At 42.7% G+C, this 18,497-nt stretch overlaps 1 protein-coding gene across 1 annotated transcript in view; it reads right to left on the bottom strand.

Annotated features, from left to right (window-relative positions):
* Positions 1-18,497, bottom strand: part of LOC120307736 (tyrosine-protein phosphatase non-receptor type 13-like) — a 103,458-nt gene that overhangs the window by 5,099 nt on the left and 79,862 nt on the right. Inside the window, exon 9 of the mRNA XM_039342816.1 lies at positions 17,063-17,165. Coding sequence (XP_039198750.1) covers positions 17,063-17,165 — 103 coding nt within the window. The remainder of the gene's footprint in view (positions 1-17,062; positions 17,166-18,497) is intronic.

Below are 18,497 nucleotides of genomic sequence, written 5' to 3'. Positions count from 1 at the left end.
GGCCAACAGAATTTCTTTGTTATCTTCTAATTTAAAAAAAACAATAAAATATAACAAAGAAAATATAACTGTTTTGTAAATACTTTTCAACCTGTATAGAATAATTATCTTTGCCAAACCCCAGTCTTGATACAGAGTTCTTTGTAACATCTTAAATGCTAGCATAACATTTTTCCTGTTTAACCTCTGCATTTTTCCACAAAGTTACATAAACATATTTAACGATTTGAAGTCTCTGTCATCCCTCACCAAAGCCACAGATGGAGATGACCAATTCATGCAGGTGACAAAGTCCTCAAGTTTCTTGTAACACCAAAATAAGAAATCTAATATATAACTTTTTTAAAACTTACCTTGAGGAGGCCAATGAACTTCATTCTTAGATCAGGGATTTCTTTATTAACTCTTTGTATGTACTGTTTGTTATGGTTCATTCTAGTTCAATGTGTCAGTGATTTTTAGATTTTAGGGAGCTTTTCCCTTTTGTTTGCACTCCCAATTTTGCTTTTCCCCTAACATTTCCCTTTCTTTTTAACTTTTTTCTTTGCTTGTTTGTATTTTATACTTTTCTAAAAAATGTAATATAGATTTGGGGAAAAAATCTTTATTAATTGGAAATGTGATAGTTTAACTTTGGAGACATTTGTCTATAAAAAAAGATTACAAAGATAAACAGATCGGTCATTCAACATAACATTTCCCAGAGTGATGAGTTTGAATTTGTCTAATATTTCTCTGGAGTGTTTAGCAATAGGATTAAATAAATTGGAGTTAATTGTTATGATAGAATGGTTCAGATCTCAGAGATTTGAAATGTGCATCAGCGCTTCTGAAGTAATTCAGCTGAGAAATTTTGAAAAGAAAAAGTATGAGCAATCACGTGCTGATAGCCTAGTTAATCCATAATTCAAATGAAACATTACAATCTATTATCCAGAGAGACAAAACCACCATACATTCAGGCATAGAAATGGGTTTCATGCCAATTGTTAGTTGAAATTCTAACTGTAATAATTTAAAATAAAAAAACAGCTTTAAAGAAACTCAACTGCTCGTTAGTATCTTATTCAGAATAGGGAAGCCGAAATTGCTCAAGAGAACACATTAGTATCTCAAATTTGGGCACTTTAAGCTCTGTGAACTTCAACTCCCAGAATTTCCCAGCCAGCATGCAAAAAACTGGATTAGTGATTGCAGCTGGAGGCTTCTAAGAATTAACCTTGGGAACCTTATCTGGTTTTAGAAGTTAAACAGGACCAGGCTGGTGAGTACTGGGATGGAAAATTACCACAGAATTCAAAAGTGGGAAGCTAGACTGCGAAGTTAAAAAAAAAACAGGCTGGTAAAATCAAGAGCAAACTACTTCCCTACTATTGCAAAAAAACAAAAACAAAAACTACAACTGATTTCTAAACACTCTGTATTTTTTAATGAATATTTTGGTCATTGCAACTTTGCCTAAGAAGGCTCTCTTCCATAATAAAAATATTGAATTGACGAACTCAAAATGGAAAGCTAGTTTGGTGTAATGGTGAAGGCCGCAGACTAGAAACTGGGAGACTGTGAACTCCAGTCCCATCTTAGGCACAAAGCCAGCTGGGTGTGTTATGTCCCGAGCCTTGCAAACGGCTCGGGCGTTTGCAGGCAGTCCCGGGCAGATGCAAAGCTGCCCGGGACCAGACAGGCTGTCGCCAGCGCCGTGCGCATGCGCGGGTGCTGGCGCGGGAAAAGTATCGCATTTACCCGGGAAACGTCTATATAAGAAGCTGGGAGGTTTTGGGAGCTGCTGAAGCCATCTACTTGTAAGCTGAACGCAGAATAAAGGAAACTGAGAACTTCAACTGCTTCTCGTGTCTGCTTCCCGCCAAGGACTCAACACTGGCGATGAGGATGGGATCGCCTTACACCGCCTGGAAAGGAAGAAGTGTAAGCTTACCCAAGTGAGTCCTGAGCGGCGGAACGGCGTCGACTCGGCAGCTACCCGCCAATCCAGTGCGCATTCGGGGGTAGGCTGGCTGATAGACCCGTCTCCTGAAGATGGCGAAAATCGGAAGGCTTTCGGAATTCGACGTCTCACATCCAGAGCGGTGGGAGTCATACGTAGCCAGGGTGGAGAACTACTTCAAGGCAAACCAAGTGAGGGAAGAGAGCTTGAAGGCTGCCACCCTGCTTTGTGTTTGCGGCCAAGACGCCTTCGACATCGCAGAAAACCTTGCAGCACCTGTTCCAGTAGAGTCTGTAAGCTACGCAGATCTGAAGAAGCTACTGCAGGAGCACTTCCACCCCAAGATGTCCGTCATCGCATGGCGCCACACCTTCGAGCAGAGGGATCAACGGCCCGGTGAGTCGGCCAAAGAATTCATCGCCGCATTACGGAAGGCCGCCAAGCACTGTGAGTTCAAAGACCTCGAAGAACGACTGAGGGACCGATTCGTGTGCGGGTTAAGGCATCGAGATCTACAACAGAGACTTTTCGCTAAAGAAGAGTTGTCCTACCAAGATGCCTTAAGGGAAGTCACCGCAGAAGAAGCAGCAGGCGGCGCTGTCAAGAACATGCGGCCAATCAGAAACAGTCCAGAGGTTGCATCCGTGCACCAGGAAGACGTCCAAAGAAACTCCGAGGAGGATCCGGACGAGGAAGTCGACCGTCTCCACCCCACGAAGGAAGAAAAACAGAAGGGAAGCTCTTCAGCTCCGCTCAAGTGCATCGGCTGTGGAGGTCGCCACAGGAGAACCGACTGCAAGTTCCGCTCCGCTACCTGCCGGGCATGCGGCAAACAAGGACACATTGCAGCTGTGTGTCTGGGCCGACGAAAGGTACAACCTCAGGAAGAACTGCGCCTGAAAGGTACCAGATTCCCCAGCCAGAATAGGGTAGGGTTTTGCGCTTCGCGAAGAAGCATCCTTAGGACAGGCACACACAAGCCCATTAAGAAAAAGCTGTCACTCAAGGTGAAGCTACAAGGGGTTCCATTATCTATGGAACTAGACACAGGGTCTGCCTTTTCAATTATCTCCTTGCATACATTTAGGAAGATTTGTTCCGGTAGTGGAACTCAGGCCAAGTTAAGGCCTTCTGACATTGTGTTAACAGATTTTCAAAATTCAAGAGTGTGTGTTAAGGGGAGGCCACCCTTAACGTGCAATACAAGAGTTTTGAAGGTCCACTAGACTTATTAGTAGTAGGGGGTGAACGAACGAGTCTCATAGGACTCGATTGGTTTGAGGCCCTGGGGATACACGTCACAGGACTCAACAGCTTACAAACACTCGACCTACAGGAAGTCTGCAAAGAATTTGCAGATGTTTTCAGCCCCCAGCTGGGCACATTCAAAGGACCCCCTGTGTCCTTAAAGCTAGACCCCACTGTCACTCCCATTAGAATTAAAGCAAGAAGGGTCCCTTTTGCTTTAAAGAGTAAAATTGACACTGAGTTAGACAAACTGATTCAACAGGGAATCCTAGAACCTGTTGATTCCAGTCTTTGGGAGACCCCCATTGTCACGCCTCTAAAGGCAAATGGGGACATTCGCATTTGTGCTGACTACAAATGCACTCTGAATAAGGCATTGCAGCAACATGCCTATCCTGTTCCTGTGGTCAGTCATATTCTGGCCTCCCTCAAGGGGGGGCGCGTTTTTGCAAAGCTTGACCTAGCTCAAGCGTATCAACAGCTGCCTGTTGATGATGATGCTGCTATAGCTCAGACTATTGTGACCCACAGGGGAGCCTTTAAGGTAAAAAAGGCTGCAGTTTGGAGTGAATGTCGCTCCTGGGATTTTCCAAAGCGTAATGGAAAACACACTGCGGGGCATACCGGGGGTTTGCCCCTACTTTGATGATGTCTTAATTGCAGGAGACTCCACACACATTCTAGCTGAAAGGCTAAGGGCTGTTCTGTTAAGATTCAGGAAAATAGGTCTCAAGCTCAAAAAAGACAAATGCAAGATTGGGGTGCCTTCTACTGAATTTCTGGGGTTCAAAATTGATGCTGCTGGGATTCACCCTGCTGAATCCAAACTAACTGCTATTTTAGAAGCACCTAGGCCAAAGTCCAAGGCCGAACTTCAGGCCTTCCTGGGCCTCCTGAATTTCTACAATTCTTTTCTTCCACAAAAAGCTAGTGTAGCTGAGCCTCTTCACAGGCTACTAGACAAGCAAGCAGTGTGGCAGTGGTCACAAACGCATGAGGGTTGTTTTAACAAAGTCAAGGCTTTGCTCACTTCTAACAGTGTACTTGCACATTTCAACGAGTCCCTTCCTGTGTGCATCGCTTGTGATGCGTCCCCTTACGGGGTTGGAGCTGTCCTGAGCCACCTCAGGTCTGATGGAACTCAGGTTCCTGTTGCATATTACTCCAGAACATTGTCTTCTGCTGAGCGCAACTACGCTCAGATAGACAGGGAGGCTCTGGCTGTTGTTGCTGGAATTAAAAAATTCCATGACTTTCTATATGGCAGGCACTTCACGGTCTTCACTGACCATAAGCCTCTGCTGGGACTGTTTACCACACGTAAGCAGACTCCCCAAATCATTTCCCCTAGAATGCTTAGGTCAGGGGTAGGCAACCCAAAACACTCGAAGAGCCACTTGGACCCGTTTCCCACCAAAAACAAAACACTGGGAGCCGCAAAACCCTTTTGATATCTAAAATGAAGACAACACTGCATATATCCTTTTTTACCTTTATTATAGGTGTGTGTGTGTTTGTGTGTGTATGTATGTGTGTGTGTATATATATGTATGTGTATATATGTATGTGTATACACACACACACACACACACACACATACACACACAGGTAAAAAAAGGATATATGCCGTGTTATCTTCATTTTAGATGTCAAAAGGGTCTCTCTCTCTCTCTCTCTCTGTCTCTCTCTCCCTCCCTCTCTATCTGCCCTTGGTCTGCCACTCCTTTTCCCCCGCTCTCTTTCTTTCTCTCTCAATCTCTCTCTCTCTCTCTTTCTCTCTCTCTCTCTTTCTCCCCCCACTCCTATCTGCTGCTCACCTGGCAAGCTTCAAGCTGTTGTCCAACAAGCAACTTGGTCTCTTTTATGACTCATGGACTTCAACTCCCAGAATTCCTGAGTCAGCCTAGCTGGGCTAGCTAGCTCTCTCCTGCCCTTCCTGCTTCCTGCAGAGAGCAGCAAAGGGAGGAGCTCCGCCCAGAAAGCTTTTCAGCTCCTCGGAGAATACTGTGAGTGCACTCTGTTTTACACATACACACAGACACACACACACACACACACACAAACACACACACACACAGAGAGAGAGAGAGAGAAGCAGGGACGCGCAATTGCCTCTCTCTGTCTCTGTCTCTCTCTGCAATGGCAGAGGAGGCTGGGAGCCACCGGGGAAGGCTCAAAGAGCCGCATGCGGCTCAGGAGCCGCAGGTTGCCGACCTGTGGCTTAGGTGGTCTATTTTTTTGTCTGCATATGATTTTTCTTTACTCAACAAGCCTGGAAAAGAAAGGGCCATGCTGATGGCCTCAGTAGATTGCACTCTGCCAGTAGTAGAAAGTGGGGGGGGGGGGAACCCTGCAAACCCGCACAGCTCTTCAACATTCTATCAATCCAAGCTTGCCCGAGCTCCCTCTTAGTGCCAGGGATGTTGCCGACTGAAAACAGGTACAGAATTCACACACTTTCACGTGTCCGTTCCTGGGTTTTGTCGGGTTGGCCTGAGCACTGCCCTAGTCCTGAGTTTCAGAGTTTCTGGTCCAAAAGGAACGAGCTGTCCTTTCTCAGGGTTGTCTGCTTTGGGGAAACAGAGTTGTCATTCCCACCTCAATGAGGACTAGGGTCTTAGAATCCCTCCACGAGGGTCATCCTGGCATTGTTCGTATGAAGGCTCTTGCGCGCAGCCACTTGTGGTGGCCTGGTTTAGATAAAGATATTGAGGCTAAGGTGCATGCATGCCACTTGTGCCAACGATCTCGCCCAGAGATGCCCCAAGCTCCCGTGCCTAGATGGGAGGAAACACAGTCCCCATGGTCTAGGGTGCACATTGACTACGCTGGACCCTTTCAGGGCCAGTTCTTCTTGGTCCTTGTTGACAGCCATTCGAAATGGCTTGAGGTTGTACCTGTCTCATCCACCACCACTGCAAAGACTATTCAGGTACTGAGGGGGATTTTTGCTGCACACGAGCTGCCAGATGTCATTGTGTCCGACAACGGCCCTCACTTCACTTCCTCCGAATTCCAAGCTTTCTTACAGGCAAACATGATTCGTCATGCCACGTCTGCACCCTTCCACCCGTCCACCAACGGTATGGCTGAACGTATGGTGCGCATCACAAAGGACGCATTGAAAAGACTCACCTCTGGGGACTGGCATCACAGGTTGGCTGACTTTCTCCTTTCTTACCGCACCACACCGTCCACTTCAACAGGGAGAAGCCCAGCTGAACTTCGCTGGGGGCGCAAACTTACTACGAAGCTTGACCGGTTGCATCCGGACAGACTGTCTTCATCTACCTTACATCCTAGGACACCTAGACAACGACTTGTGGGTGCCCCGGTTTGGACTCGCAATTACGGGCCTGGTCATAAATGGGTCCCCGCTTCTATTTCCAGGGTCACAGGTCCTCTATCCTACGAGGTAGCCCTGGACAACGGTCGTGTCCTGCGTCGGCACATCGACCAACTCCGCTCTAGGCGGGACTTTTCTGATGAGACTCCTGGGTCTTTTCCAGGGGGGAGGGGGACCCTTTGGAGCCAAGGGAAGGGCAAGAGCTACTGCCCATCTCCACTGAGGGAGCCACAAACGGCCCATCCCAGGGTCCGCGCGAGCTCCGAACAAGAATTCTATGGCCCACCTAATTAACCAGGCATCCACGGCCTTACTCACAAGGGAGTACCCCGGAGGCATACTCACTTTCCACACACATCACACAGCACATCCAGTTCATGGAGGAACCTGGGGGCATCAACAAATCATTCCCCGCAAGAGAAGCTGGCACACAATCCCCAAGGTTTGCCTGACCTTACCCCAAATTCTACAGGGGGTCAAACATACAGGGAGGTGGTCGAGGAACCAAGTCCCGACTACAACACCTCTAGCCCAAATCAGGGAGTAACTGAGTTTTGGGAAAGTACAGAAACCCACACAAGCCCGGACACAGAACGGGGTTCAGGGAATGGACAGCCTCCTGACAGGTCGTGGACGGACCTAGGAGGTTCAACAGAGATGCCCACCAGTGGCTATCACTTCAAGGGGCCCAAGGGTCTACAGCTAGGCAGGTCAACCAGGTCACAAAGTGACAGAAGCCCTGGCCTGACGAGCCCGGTGGGCGAGCAAGCAGGCCAGGCATCGGGGCACAGTCCTTGGAAGGCACCAAGGAAAAATAAGGAGAACAGGCTCACATCTCCCTCCAGTCAGGGAACTCATGCTAGTAATCCAGAGCTGAGAAGGTCACAGAGAGCAAAGAAGTCTCCTAAATACTTAGAGGATTACATAACATTGCTGGCTAAACAAAAGCCAGGTAACGATAGGAGCACTGAGAAGCAGAACACTGCATAAAATAACTGATTATATGTTGGTAGTAGTTTTAGCCCGGGGGAAAGGGGTGTTATGTCCCGAGCCTTGCAAACGGCTCGGGCGTTTGCAGGCAGTCCCGGGCAGGTGCAAAGCTGCCCGGGACCAGACAGGCTGTCGCCAGCGCCGTGCGCATGCGTGGGTGCTGGCGCGGGAAAAGTATCGCATTTACCCGGGAAACGTCTATATAAGAAGGTTTTGGGAGCTGCTGAAGCCATCTACTTGTAAGCTGAACGCAGAATAAAGGAAACTGAGAACTTCAACTGCTTCTCGTGTCTGCTTCCCGCCAAGGACTCAACAGGGTGACTTTGAGCCAGTCATTCATTCTCAGTTCTTAGAAGGAAGCAATGTCAAAACATTTCTAAATCTTGTCAAGAAAACTGCAGGAACTTGTCCAGGCAGTCTCCAGAAATTTGATATTGACTCAAAAGTTATCCCTCCAAATCCAACTCCTAATAGGTTTTTGAGCTCCTGATACCATTCTAAGGCTCTTTAATTTAATCTTTAATTTGTCACATCACATATATGTTGTAATATGAAGAGCAACTGTATTGTGGTAAGTCAACCCTACCCCCTGAGAAAGAAATATTTTTGGAAATATTTAAAAGGCAGAATATATTCCCCTAAAGGATTTTAAAGGTAGAAACCAACCCCACCCCCAAGTCTCTCTGTCCCAGACAGAAACCAAGTCTGTAGAAATGCAGGGATAATCTTGTCAGAAAGACTGGAATCAGGAAACTGGGATTAGGAAGAAAGATCCCTAGAATCAACACCAAAAATCTAAGAGTCATCAGCCACAACCCCAGGGAAGCAGGATATGACTTTTGGGATATAATAGGATTAACCCACCACCATCAGAATATCAGAAAGGCACACTCAGACTCAGACTCAGGTCAAAGGTCATGCCATAGGAACAACTCCAAACAAAAGGCTCCAGAGAGTATAAAAACCCACTCCCTACATGTGCTCACTTTCTTTTATTCCAGAGTCATCTTTCTGTCTGGCTCTCCTCTTCAATAAACTGCAACCTTCTACCTAAAGCAGTCACCATGTTGTTTATTCCTGGCTTGGACTGAACCATGATGAAGACTTTTCCTTCAACAGTATGTTGCTAGTAGTCACTATGTTTCAAATACTGCTCTGCCTGGTAGAAAGGAAGAAGAAAGGATACTAAGGATATATATAGAACAGGGGTTCCCAACTGAGGGTGCGAGACGATATTCCAGGGGTGCAAAAACTTGGGTTTTCAAAATTATAGTGTATATGCATAATTATACAATATAATAATAATAATAATAATAATAATAATAATAATAATAATAATAATAATTTCAGAATGCCATACCGGCTCGGACGTCGCCCGGGTTAACAAGGTCCGCACTAGATATTGGAGTTCCTGGATATCTGGTGAAAAATGGGTTACAGGAATCAGGACTGTTGGCTGAGCAACCAGGGCCAGCAGCTGCAGAACTACTGGAAGAAAAGGTGTTTACCCGTCGCAGATACACAGTGATGGAAAACAAAGAAATAATTATCTGTTACTACAGATCAAGTCCAACAAGAAGAGGATATCTAAAACGAATGCACCAGTTCTGGAAAGAACAACATCCAGAATCAAAAATAACAGAACAGAGACTAGCAGATCAACGCCGATTTATAACACGAAATAAAGTATTCACAGAAACAGAATTGGACGAACTGCAAAAGTTTACCCAGGGCAAAGAAATCAAAGCCTTACCAGAAGTAATTCAGAATGTAGAGGCAAACCAGGGGGAGTTGGGCAGTGAAGGAATCTAGCAGAGATATACAACTGTTCTCATTTGGAAACCAGGCACCTCTACCTCAGGAAGAACAAAACCCTCTAACTAAAGAAATAAAAGAATTGAACAAAGAATAACTGAGCATCTAGAACAGCACAAAAACAACAGAATAAGGCTACCTGCATTGAAGCTTGTTCCAAAGAAACAGCTCGCACAAGCATTAAAAGATGCAAATATTGCAATATCAAGTATAAGCACCAATTCATTGCAAGAAACAAACCAACTAATGTACAGCACCGCTGCAGTATAACATAATACTGGAGCAAAATCAACAAAAGAAGAAAAAAAAACAAACAGTGCACCAGAACATGTAAGGTTAGACTAGAAAAATAAGCTCAGCAGTTAAGATCACATGAAAGAAGCTAGACAGATGAAGAAAAGAAGTGAAGACCAAGAAGACCAAAGAATACCTAATCAAGAAATACCACTTAGAAACAGGAAGATACAAGGAAAGCACTGGAAATAATAAAGCAACAAATAACAGCTAGAGCCAGGAAAATTAGTAGATATGAAGCTCGAATTGCAAACTATAGGCAGAACCTCCAATTTCAATCCAATCAGAAACGTTTCTACCAATCATCAATGGAGAAACTGCAAGGAATCAGTCAGTACCTGACAAGGAAGAAACAGTGCAGTTCTGGAAGCAGATATGGGATAACCCAAAGAAATACAACAAGGATGCGGCTTGGTTAAAAGAGGTGGATGCAAATAAAACAGAAGTTGAAATGAAAGAACTAGTAATAACAACAAAAATGGTAGAAAAAAAGAGCAAAGAAAATCAAAAATTGGTCAGCACCAGGTGAAGATGAACTGCATGGGTTTTGGTTGAAACATCTAACTGTTATACACCCACTCATTGCCAAGCAGTTCAACAATATACTACAAGGAGGAGAAATTGAAAAGTGGCTAACAACTGGGAAAACCTACCTAATAATGAAAAATCCAGCAAAAGGGGCAACACCAGGCAACTACAGGCCAATTACCTGCTTACCAACAACTTTCAAATTACTAACTGGTGTGGTAGCTGATGCAGTACAACAGCATCTAGTTGAAAACAATCTCTTTCCACCTGAGCAGAAAGGAAACCGCCCCAATAGCAGAGGAACAAAAGATCAACTCCTAATAGACAAAATGATCTTGGAAAACTGCAAGAGAAGGAAGACCAACCTGAATGTGGCATGGATTGACTACAAAAAGGCATTTGACTCTCTGCCACATGACTGGATAATCAAGTGCCTAGAAATAACAGGAGTCAGTAGAAACATCAGAAAATTTGTGCAAAGATCGATGGCACAATGGAAGACACAGTTGCAGATCAATGGTGAAAGCTGGGAGAGGTTAATATCAAGAGAGGAATATTTCAAGGAGATTCATTATCACCATTACTATTTGTTATTGCACTGTTTCCTCTGTCAACAATACTGAATAACTCAGGACATGGCTATCAAACATCAAAAACATCTGCCAGACTATCCCACCTCCTTTATATGGATGATCTGAAGCTGTATGGAAAAACATCATCTGAAATAGAATCGCTGCTCAACACTGTCCGTATATATAGCCAAGATATTGTAATGGAGTTTGGCTTGGACAAATGTGCCACACTTACTATCAAACAAGGAAAAATAGTGAAAACTGAAGGAATCAAGATGCCCCACGAAAATAACATTAAGAGTCTGGATGAGGAAGAGTACTACAAATACTTGGGTATCCTTCAAGCTGACAACATCAAGCACACTGAAGTCAAGAAAAAGATTAGAGGTGAATACATCAAGAGAGTGAAGAAGATCTTAAAATCCAAACTCAATGGAGGAAATACCATAAAGGCAATCAACACCTGGGCAATCCCAGTCATTAGGTACACAGCTGGAATAGTGGACTGGACTCAAGCAGAACTAAAAGCAATGGATAGGCAGACCAGAAAAATAATGACAATGAATCATGCCCTTCATCCACGCAGTGACATTGATAGACTTTATCTACCAAGGCAAATAGGTGGGCGTGGAATGCTACAAGTACATCAGATGGTTGAAGAAGAAAAAATGGCTTTGGAAGAATATCTGAAGAACAATGATGAAGATGCACTGAAATTAGTATATCAGGAAGGCTTACTAACTACTGGAGAGACCAAACTGGCCTACAAGAAAGACCAAATGAAGAACAGAATAGAGGCATGGGAAGACAAAGCACTACATGGCCAATACATGAAAAAAATAGCTGGGAAAGCAGATAATAATAAAACCTGGCAATGGCTAAGAGCAGGAAAATTGAAGAAAGAGACCGAGGGACTAATTCTGGCTGCACAAGACCAAGCCTTAAGGACAAATGCATACAAAGTCAAAATTGAGAAGACAGCAACAGACAGTAAGTGCCGCCTATGCAAAGAAGCTGAAGAAACAGTGGACCACTTGGTAAGCTGTTGCAAGAAGATTGCACAGACTGATTACAAGCAGCGGCATGACAAAGTAGCAACAATGGTGCATTGGAAGATCTGCAAAAAATATCATTTGCCTGTAAGCAAAAACTGGTGGGATCATAAAATAGAGAAAGTCATAGAAAATGATAAAATTAAACTGCTCTGGGACTTCAGAATTCAAACAGACAAGCACCTGCAACATAACACCCCAGACTTAACAATTGTCGATAAGAAAGACAAAAAAGTCTGGATAGTGGACGTGGCAGTGCCTGGAGATAGCAGAATAGAAGAGAAAGAACTGGAGAAGATAACAAAATACAAAGACCTACAAATAGAAATAGAAAGACTGTGGCAAAAGCAAGCAAGGGTAGTACCAATAGTCATAGGCTCCTTGGGTGCAATCCCAAAACAACTGGAGCACCACTTGAACACCATTGGCATTGACAAATTCGCTATTAGTCAATTGCAAAAGGCGGCCTTATTAGGAACTGCTTCCATCCTGCGACGATATCTGTAATACCATCAAACATCCACATCTGCCTATCCCAGGTCCTGGGTAAGGACTCGATAGGTAGACAAAATGCCAAATCCAGTCTGAACATCTGGCTGACTGTGCGATGATTGAGAATAATAATAAAAAATTGAGAAGACAGCAACAGACAGTAAGTGCCGCCTATGCAAAGAAGCTGAAGAAACAGTGGACCACTTGGTAAGCTGTTGCAAGAAGATTGCACAAACTGATTACAAGCAGCGGCATGACAAAGTAGCAACAATGGTGCATTGGAAGATCTGCAAAAAATATCATTTGCCTGTAAGCAAAAACTGGTGGGATCATAAAATAGAGAAAGTCATAGAAAATGATAAAATTAAACTGCTCTGGGACTTCAGAATTCAAACAGACAAGCACCTGCAACATAACACCCCAGACTTAACAATTGTCGATAAGAAAGACAAAAAAGTCTGGATAGTGGACGTGGCAGTGCCTGGAGATAGCAGAATAGAAGAGAAAGAACTGGAGAAGATAACAAAATACAAAGACCTACAAATAGAAATAGAAAGACTGTGGCAAAAGCAAGCAAGGGTAGTACCAATAGTCATAGGCTCCTTGGGTGCAATCCCAAAACAACTGGAGCACCACTTGAACACCATTGGCATTGACAAATTCGCTATTAGTCAATTGCAAAAGGCAGCCTTATTAGGAACTGCTTCCATCCTGCGACGATATCTGTAATACCATCAAACAACATCTGCCTATCCCAGGTCCTGGGTAAGGACTCGATAGGTAGACAAAATGCCAAATCCAGTCTGAACATCTGGCTGACTGTGCGATGATCGATAATAATAATAATAATAATAATAAAGTTGGAAGGGACCTTGGAGGTCATCTAGTCCAACCCCCTGCTCAGGCAGGAAACCCTATACCATTTCGGACAAATGGCTGTCCAGTTTCTTCTTAAAAACTTCCAGTGTTGGAGCATTCACCGCTTCTGGAGGCAGGTTGTTCCACTGGTTAATTGTTCTAACTGTCAGGAAGTTTCTCCTTAGTTCTAGGTTGCTTCTCTCCTTGATTAGTTTCCATCCGTTGCTTCTTGTTCTGCCTTCAGGTGCTTTGGAGAATAGCTTGACTCCCTCTTCTTTGTGGCAGACCCTGAGATATTGGAAGACTGCTATCATGTCCCCCGTCGTCCCTGTCTTCGTTAAACTAGACATACCCAATTCCAGCAACTGTTCCTTATATGTTTTAGCCTCCTGGCTCATATTTAAATGATTGTCCACTAGGACTCCGAGATCCCTCTCACAGTTACTACTATTGACCAAGGTACCCCCTATACTATACCTGTGCATTTGGTTTTTCTTGCCTAAATGTAGAACCTTACTTTTTTCACCATTGAATTTCATTTTGTTAGATAGCGTCCAGTGTTCAAGTCTGTCCAGATCCTCCTGTATCCTAAGCCTGTCTTCTGGAGTGTTGGCTATTCCTGCCAGCTTGGTGTCGTCTGCAAATTTGATGAGTTCCCCATCTATCCCCTCATCCAGAGGAGTTAGTTAATTAAGCCAGTTAATTTCCAGTTCAGCATTTATAATGGCTGCAATATCCCAGGGGTCATGTGATCCACCTTGTACAACTTTCTGACCAGTAAAGTCAAAAGGGAAGCCAAATTCACTTAACAACCACGTTACTAACTTAACAACTGCAATCATTGTTTCCCCACTGTGGCAAGAAAGATTGTAAAATGGGGCAAAACTCACTTAAAAGATGTCTCGCTTAGTGACAAAAATTTTGGGCTCAACTGTGGTCATAAGCTAAGGACTAGCTGTGCAAACTATCTATCCCACAGCTCCACAGGGATTGCAGCAAAACTGTCTTTATGGTGTTTCCTTAAGAGCGTTAGCTGAACTGGAAGTTAACTGGCTCATTCGATGAAGACTTGCAGGAATCCTATAGTGCAGTGTTTCTCAACCTTGACCATTTTAAGGCATGTGGACTTCAACTCCCAGAATTCCACAGCCAGCATTGCTGGCTGTGGAATTCTGGGAGTTGGAGTCCACATGCCTTAAAATGGTCCAGGTTGAGAAACACTGCTATAGTGTCACATGATCCAGGAACACGGTACAACATTCAGATTGGTAACGGTCTTGCAGAGGGTCCTAGAAATAGACCTTCATTATAGAAGCGCCTTAGTAACGGGTGTAAGGTACTCAAAAAATGTTAGGAACACATTGCATACAACACTGAGGGTGAATTCATAATTAAGATCTTACTTTTGTTTAGACTTGGCTCAGAACCCAAGTTGATAACACAAAGTTCAAATGCAAAGAAAGCCTTGACAGCAGAAGTCTGACAGCACTGCAGATTTGAAGAGAAGCTCAGTTCACAATGAGCTCAGTGAATAAGCTGTGACAGAGCAATTATCACAGGTTGTTTCTTGCTTCCCTCTAATATTTGGGACAGGTGATCCATGCCTATTATGGATGCCCTCCACATTCCAGAGATGTATTTTATTTCTGTATCTGGCAAAGCCATTCATTGTAGGGGCAGGGGAGGAAGTGGGCTGAATAAATATTCTTTATTCTGCTGTAGACAAATCCTTGCACACCCACACATTTCTTAGGGAATGAGTCACAAAAAATTCTGCCTTAGTCTCTACCTCAAACTTGAGCATTTCAAGTCTGAGCAAAGCCAAAGCATGGGGGATATCAAGACACATTTCTTAACTGTGAAAATAGTTGGGAAACATAATACATTTGTCTGTGAAATGGTAGCATCTTCTGCTTGGAAATGCATATCTTTCTGGGGCAGGCTAGAGACCAAACTAGTACTGTAAATTATAGACTATTATCAGTTGAGTATATTTCTTTGCTGTACATATATTCCATCTTTCTTCCAGCAGAAGAAAGATGGAATATATCTTACAGCAACGTAGAGGTAGTTCTCAACTTACAAACATTCTTTTAGTGACCGTTCGAAGTTACGATGGCACTAAAAAAAGTGACTTATGATCATTTTTCATATTTATGACTGTTGCAGCATCCCCATGGTCATGTGATCAAAATTTGGATGCTTGGCAAGTGGTTCAAATTTATGACAATATTACAATATCCCAGAGTCATGTGACCTTTTGACAAGCCAACTCAATGGAGAAGCCAGATTCATGAATAACTATGTGGCTAATGTAACAACTGCAGTGATTCATTTAACAACTGTGGCAAGACACATCATAAAATGGAGCAAAATGCACTTAAAATGTCTTGCTTAGCAACATAAATTTTGGGCTCAATTATGGTCATAAGCTGAGGACTACCTGTACACAGTCTTCTCTCCTCCGATTTTTTCCCCACAACAGCAAAGGTGTGGGGCACGTTGGGATTTATTTATTTATTTATGAGACTTATATACCGCTTTAAGTGCAAGCACTCTCTAAGCGGTGTACACCAGTAAGCAATGTATATATATATTTACATTGCCCCCAACAATCTGGGTCCTCATTTTACCTACCCCGGAAGGATGGAAGGCTGAGTCAACCTTGAGCCGGTGAGATTTGAACCGCTGACCTGCTGAACACAGTCAGCAAAAGTGGCCTGCAGTACTGCACTCTAACTGCTGCGCCACCTCGGCTGAGAGATTGACTCACCCAGACACCTACTGAGCTTCTGTGCCTATGATGTAAGGAAGGCCTATGTATGTCAGGACTAGAGCAGAGATAGCAAGACAGTTAAGCAAGAAACAAGGCCATTACATATGAAATTATTAAGTCCATTGCAATGGGAAAAAGTATGAGAAAGAGTTAGAAGAACTTTGCCTTATTATACTAGGGATACATTGTGCAGGATAATTGTTTTAATGTTCTTGTTTCCTGAGTTTGCAAGCCTTGCAGGACATGATGGGGATTGGGAATGGATTTGAACTGGCATCTCTTAATCCTAGTCCAATCGCATTCTGGCGCCTGTTTTTCTTCTTTCTCTTTACTGCCTAAAGCAAACTATTTTCATCTCTCTCACAGGCAATAACATATAACAGGTGTGTCAAACTGCCGGCCCACGGGCCAGTTTCATCATACCAAAGTTGCACCCACCCCATTGCTGGCAATGCAAAAAGAGTCGTGATGTGTCGTGACATATCACGTGATGTGGCAGGTTTGACACCGGTGACATATAATGTATCTTCAATTAAAGACTGGATAGGAAGAAGCATTGCAACTCCTACATTACAGAAACTGCATAATAGAAAAGGCTGGTTCCTTCTGCTTTTTCTTTGTTCTATAACAAGCAAAATCTGAAATCAGTCTTAAATATTAGGAATGCAAACTGGACTTGCTTGAAGCCTATATGGATACCCCTCATGACTCTTATCCAATGACTCTATAGAAATCTGCCTTACGTTAAATTAAGTCATTGATGCATCAATGCCATTCACACTGCCCATTAGTATTTTTCCTTGGATTCATAAGCGGGTCACCTACTTGGGTGTACTAGGAATTGAAACAACAATTTGCTAACATTTGTGCATTATGGCGGAAGTGACAGTTTTCAGAATTGGCTTCAGCTGGAGTTGAAAAAATTGGGATGATTAGCTAGAGAAAGTGAGTGATGTGCAGGACTTTTGATAGGCTTAAATCCACCTTCTTCTGAGAGGGCATCGTCTTTCTTTTGGATAAATATCTAAGTAGTTTTTTTCAAAGAGTTTGGTTATTTATACAAAGGCATTCAATTATGAACCATACCTGTAGATCTGGAGAGGAACTGTTAACATTTTAACTCTGAGTTTTTTGTTCTTTTTTTACCTTGATCTTTGTCCTTGTTTTTGACCTGATGAAGAGGTATCATCTATTCTTAAGGAGGAAACACTGGATTCATCTTTTAGAGCTTCATACCTCCTCACTGGCACTTGAAGAAGAAACAAGAAAATTCATGATTTAAAGCTGGATGAAGATATTTTATTGGCACAGAAAATATTCATAAAATAATATTTGATAAAAAAGTTGCTTCTGAAGGGACCATATACATCATTGTGTCCACAGTGGCAAGATCAAAAATATCTGGTGGTCCCCAAAGTTTCTTAGAAATATTCCATCTTTACTATAGAAGAATGGACCCTTAAGGTCTCAAATTTAGCAGAAATGGCAAAAATTTCGGCTTATTTGAAGGATCATTCACAAGAGAGATATATTTCGGTTTGGAGAAGATGGATAGATTATATTCAGAATAAATATGGGATTAAAAAGTTCCATTTACTTTATGAATAAATTTTAGAATATTATTATTATTAATAGTTTATTATAGTGAAATTTTTATTATATTGTATTGTTTATGAATTAGGATTTTAATTTGTTTATATGATTAAGTTTATTTGCAAATTGTTTATTCTGTGTTGAAGGGGAGTTAAAGCGCATTATATTTGTTTATCTATATATTTGGTTAATGTTAGTTAGATTATGATTATTATATTTGTTACCTTGTATTCAACTCTGGGAAGAGGGGGAGGGGATGGTGGGGAGGGTGGGTGGGTTTTGGGGTATATTTTGTAATTTTTGTAAAACTTTTTAATAAAAAAAAAAAAGAAATATTCCATCTTTTTCCATAGAAACAAAAGCTTTATTAACCAAGTAACACTGAAATATGTGCTAACTGCACTTCCAGATGGGGCACTGTTTATCTCAAGAAAAAAAAAATGTCTATGGAGATTCTCAGTCATCCAGGTCACAATTATCCCAAAGATACTTTTTTCATGAGGCAACTGGACTTTCTTGTTTTTCTTTGAAGACGTTTCACTTCTCATCCAAGAAGCTTCTTTAGCTCTTTCCATTCCCCATCACCCAGTCAGAGCTGAAGAAACTTCTTGGATGAGAAGCGAAACATCTTTAAAGAAAAACAAGAAAGTGCAGTTGCCTCATGAAAAAAACATCTCTGGGGAAAAAAAAACATTCTAGGCAAAGAGTAATAAGGAAACAGAGTTCAATCTTTTGAGAATCTCTGCAGCACATTCACAAGAATTTTGTCCAATAATAGCTATAATACCCAGTAGAGATTCATAACATGGCACTCAAGTCCATCAAAATACCCATGGATATCTTTTTTGGCACCAATAACTTTTGTGTTTTCATAATTTTTATTTTATTCAATTTCTTTTAATTAAAGGGAAAGATAGGGAAATGGTCATGCTTCAAAAGGCCAGCTTTCAGAATCATATTAATTTTCAATGAATATTCTGGGGATACA

The sequence above is a fragment of the Crotalus tigris genome, unplaced genomic scaffold (genome assembly GCF_016545835.1).
Source record: "Crotalus tigris isolate CLP2741 ecotype Arizona unplaced genomic scaffold, ASM1654583v1 scf7180000017814.3102382, whole genome shotgun sequence".
Lineage (NCBI taxonomy): Eukaryota > Metazoa > Chordata > Lepidosauria > Squamata > Viperidae > Crotalus > Crotalus tigris.
Note: the sequence above shows the minus strand (reverse complement) of the source record. Positions and strands in the feature narration are given on the sequence as shown.